This window comes from Cibotium barometz, chromosome 8 (genome assembly GCF_041138505.1).
Source record: "Cibotium barometz isolate CiBa-2024 chromosome 8, ASM4113850v1, whole genome shotgun sequence".
NCBI classification, from domain to species: Eukaryota; Viridiplantae; Streptophyta; class Polypodiopsida; order Cyatheales; family Cibotiaceae; genus Cibotium; species Cibotium barometz.
The window spans coordinates 41,633,609-41,637,814 of NC_141053.1; the positions used below are offsets into that span (position 1 = coordinate 41,633,609).

At 41.1% G+C, this 4,206-nt stretch overlaps 1 protein-coding gene across 1 annotated transcript; it reads left to right on the forward strand.

Annotated features, from left to right (window-relative positions):
• Window positions 1-770: 770 nt before the first annotated feature.
• On the forward strand, window positions 771-3,143 carry LOC147636281 (uncharacterized). Its single transcript, XM_086801725.1, has 2 exons — window positions 771-1,765; window positions 2,745-3,143. The coding sequence occupies exons 1-2, from the start codon at window positions 1,347-1,349 to the stop codon at window positions 2,950-2,952; spliced, it is 627 nt and encodes a 208-aa protein (XP_086657851.1). The 5' UTR covers window positions 771-1,346; the 3' UTR covers window positions 2,953-3,143.
• Window positions 3,144-4,206: the final 1,063 nt, after the last annotated feature.

Sequence of the window (4,206 nt, forward strand, 5' to 3'; positions counted from 1 at the left end):
GTAACCAACCAATATGTACTTCTTGGACTTTGCATCTATCTTTCTTCTTCTCTCGTGTAGTATATGCACATATGCATCACATCCAAAGACTCTCAAATGTGAAATACATGTTTGATATTTTAAGAAAGCTTCCAAATGAGTCATACCTTTGGATTGCTTTTTGACACAAAAACCACCACTTTACATTCAAGTAAAGGACGATTCTTTCTTTTGGCTACACCATTTTGTAGGAGTGTAGCTGGTTTTTCCGGCTATGAGAAAAGGCCTAATAAGTGTTTTAATTCTCAAAATAGTGTTAACGATGTCTTTGTTAAATTTTGTTTATAATTATTCATTGATTCCTAGTTATTAAAAAAACGTGTTAGCAGCACAAGAGATTGGATTCCTTGTGGATACTTTGGAATTCCGTTTTTTCATTGAGTTGGCTAAAAATTTGAAACAAGTGCCATCGCTTGCACAGGGAGGACTCGAACCTCCCTTTGAGTTGCTAGAAATTTGAAAGAACAACACACACACACACAAGTGCCATCACCTGTATAGGGAGGGCTCGAACTTCTAGGGACTCTCGAGTACTTTAAGTACCACTGCACTAACACATAATCCCAATTTATATATTGGCTTGGTGTAGGTAAAATTGGTAAATAATACATCTTCAAGAGACTTATTTATTAGCTTGGTGTAGGTAAAATTGGTAAATAATACATCTTCAAGAGACTTATGATTAAGTTCCGTGCCTGCATACAGGACGCACCACCCTTTGTCTTGTGAAATTGCCAGAAAAGGGCCGATTAGACGGATGACTACCTACTGTGACTATTTTTAAACTCCATCGCCCTTTCTGCGTGGGAATCCCCTACATACACGCCCATCTCTCCCACAAAGCAGTTGACTGTAGAGTGGCCATGCTAGATCTAAGCTTTGTGAAGAAATCCTCATCACCCCCTCTCGTTTTCAGAGACCGAAAGTGGGTGAGCCGGACTCAGGCCATCGCTGCGAACAGTTTGAACAGTCCATGCCTTTTTTAGGGTTTCTGAGTTGAGAAGCCTTTTCTAAACAAGTTAGAGTATCTGAGTCTTTTGTACATGATTGATTCCGCTTCAGAGAAAAGAGAGAGCTTCTGAATGATAGGTCAGGATTTGGATGGCCAAGTGAAGAGGTGGATTAGTGTTTCTGACTGAAAAGATCGCGTTCTGTGGTTGATTAGGGTTCCTGAGTGTAGAAAGCTTTTTGCTTACGATGAGACTTTCTGCTGTTTTTGAAAAACACTAGGTTTTCCGTCGATGCCCCAAAGCAAGCTACAGCAAGCCTTCTTTACTAGTATCCACTGAGTTTTTGAATTCAGGGAAATGCTATTTGATGGATCATCAATGGCTGTTGATGGATCATCATCAAAGCAGATTGCAGGTGAACAGGAAGCTTCGAAGAATGCAAATCTTGCCCTGAATCCTGGCAAAGGAGACAGCAGATTGCGCCAAAACGATGACCTTGATTTGGAGAAAGGGAAGGTAGCTGTTCATTTGGAGAAAGGGATCAAGGTAGCTGATAATGCAGAGGTTGCAAAATCAGAAATGGGACAAGGAAGCGGGGGACATGATCTTAAAGATGCTGATGAAGAGGACGATGGACGGTGCCGTGTCTGCCATCTGGTCTTTGATGGTGAGCTTGGCACCAACGAAACTATGCAGCTGGGATGCCATTGCAAAGAAGATCTGGCCATCGTACACCGTGATTGTGCTGAAGCCTGGTTCAAAATCAAGGGCAACAGGTAAATGATCTAAGTTGGCATTGGCATTTTCTTCAAGACTTGCTCTGCTCTACATTTACCTCAGTAAGCTATGTTATATTCCTGTAGTCAGCAGTCTTTCGATGTAGGCTCATAGATATGCTTAAGAAGGCGATCTATATTTAATCCTGGATAAGAAGCCATGGCATATCATGCTTGGTCATGGGGGATTCATTAAGCATTAATGATGGGAAATGACCTTGATCACCCATTTCTGCTAGAAATGGTGAGCACATGTCCAGACACCAGCTTTGACAGACTAAATATGAATGCCATGGCTTTTGATAGAAATCCCAGTGACAGCAGACACAAGACAGCCAATCAATTTTGTAGCCTCACCCCAGAATGATACTGGTGAGACAACAAAGTTTAGGTTCCATTCTGCAGCCGTATAGAGGGTACAATGTTTAGGTCATGAAAGCATTATCTGCAATGCATAAGACAACAACATTTTGGATAAGCCCTTGGCTACAAAAATTCTATCCTTCAAATTTGCCTCAAATTTTTTACAGTCAGGATTGTCAGAGGATCTGACTAGGCCTGGGCAAGCTAAGTTCTCATTTGAACAAGTTTTGTCAGTATACAGGCCTTATTGAGTCGATTTTCTTAGGTTGGTTAGTCACTGGGTTCTCCATTTTGATCGTAGATGCGTTATTGACAAGCCGTCAGTTTCTACCCTTTTTTTTTCTGATGTATAGCAAGGAACACGATTAGGAGTGAGTAGATGTTAAAAGGGACGTTGTAATCCAAATATGCCTTGGATGCACACATTCAAACACTTGACTCTAGAGTCTAGGTGCATGTGGGCATTTCTCCACCTTGCTTGGAAGAATGTGGGGACTCTGTACTCGCCATGCTTGGAATTTCTACACTTTAGATGTCATAATTCCTAAACTTCATGCTAACATCAACTCCGAGTCCTTTTGGCGTTTTACATGGGTGGCAAGTGCTCTTGTGGCAGGATATGTGAGATATGTGGGGCAACTGCGCAGAACATTGTCGGGAGTGAAGATACAGGCTTCATGGAGCAGTGGAATGATGCAGATGCTAGTAATGTGGCTGAGCCGCAAACAAGGTGCTGGCAAAGCCTGTCCCTATGCAACTTCTTCTTGGCCTGCATGGTAGTCACATTCATTCTCCTCTGGTTGTTTCGGGTAACCATTTCCTAGAAAGGTTGCCATGAAGTGGCCTTTGTGAATAGCCAAAATAAATCATGTTGTGAGGTTATATTTTAATTGCTGAGCTCTTAAGCGTTGAGGCTTTGCCCTTTCTTGGTGAAGATTTATTTCCTTGTCTTCATCAATGGCAAAGATAGCCTGTAGCCCAAACTCAGAGCTCAACACTAAAGTTTGTTTTCTTCTGCCTTTTTTGGTATTTTTGGGTGTGTGTGTGTGTGGGGGGGGGGGGGTGGGCAACAAAATGGACCATGCCATTACCATTGCATAGTCTACCTTGTTGCTTCATGGAAGTCTTATTGCTGTGGAAGCATAAAGCTTATTTTATTTACTTGTGAATTATCTGAAAATATATACAGATTGGTTTGATGTACTCCATAGCTTCAAGTGTTCATGGAAGGACATTTTGTCCATTTTTGTCGTCTTTAATCTGCAACAAATGTCACGTAACAGTCTGCAACATAGTATATAATTGAGACACTTTAGAAAGCATCCGCAGCCTTATATGGGTTACTTGCAAAGCCACCCTTGTGTATGAGGCTGCCAACACAAACCTTAGATCTTCCCAAGGCTAAGAACATGTAGCTTAATCTTTTGTAGTCCTATCCATTAGTTGACATAAAAGACATTCTCCTATGTTTGCCATGTTGAGACAAAATCAAGACTGTGGAAGCATTGCCCCAAAAAGCTCTGGGTAGGTTATTCACCACCCAATTATACATGCTTTCTACTACTGTACATGATAGGAGAGACCATATCCAGATGCACAAGTAGGGTGTGTAAGACGAGACAACTAAAAACGTCCAACACATGCTCTATTCAATGCATTACGTAACCAAATTATTCAGTTATGTTAGGAGAGGTTGCCTCTTCCACCTAAACATTGGTACAATTTGTATTTATAGCATGGATTAGCTATGGGCTGTGTCTTATCAGTCATGCTACTACAAGCAACATAAGCTAACTTGTATAGTGAGTTAGTTATTCCATAAAAGGGGGCTTATTAAATAGCCTTTTAAGTAGGTGTTGTGCTCATAAATGAACATTGAACCCTCTTAGTGTGGGTTGGATTTAGTATAACCCTTGAGATAGGGAGCAAGTTGTCAAATCCCTTGGTGGATAGTGCACACATGGTATAGATCATATGTGGTAGTCATCTATCTAGAAGAAGGTGCATTGTTAAAACCACCTTGGTCTATGAGGCTCTAGCAATTGATATAAAAGCCAAGGCTAGGATAAAAAAAGTAA

Bases quoted from the DNA above. Each gene is read 5' to 3' on its own strand.
- LOC147636281 (XM_086801725.1), top strand. From the start codon at position 1,347: ATGCTATTTGATGGATCATCAATGGCTGTTGATGGATCATCATCAAAG. The intron at 1,766-2,744 runs GTAAATGATCTA...CTCTTGTGGCAG, and splicing joins TTCAAAATCAAGGGCAACAG to GATATGTGAGATATGTGGGG.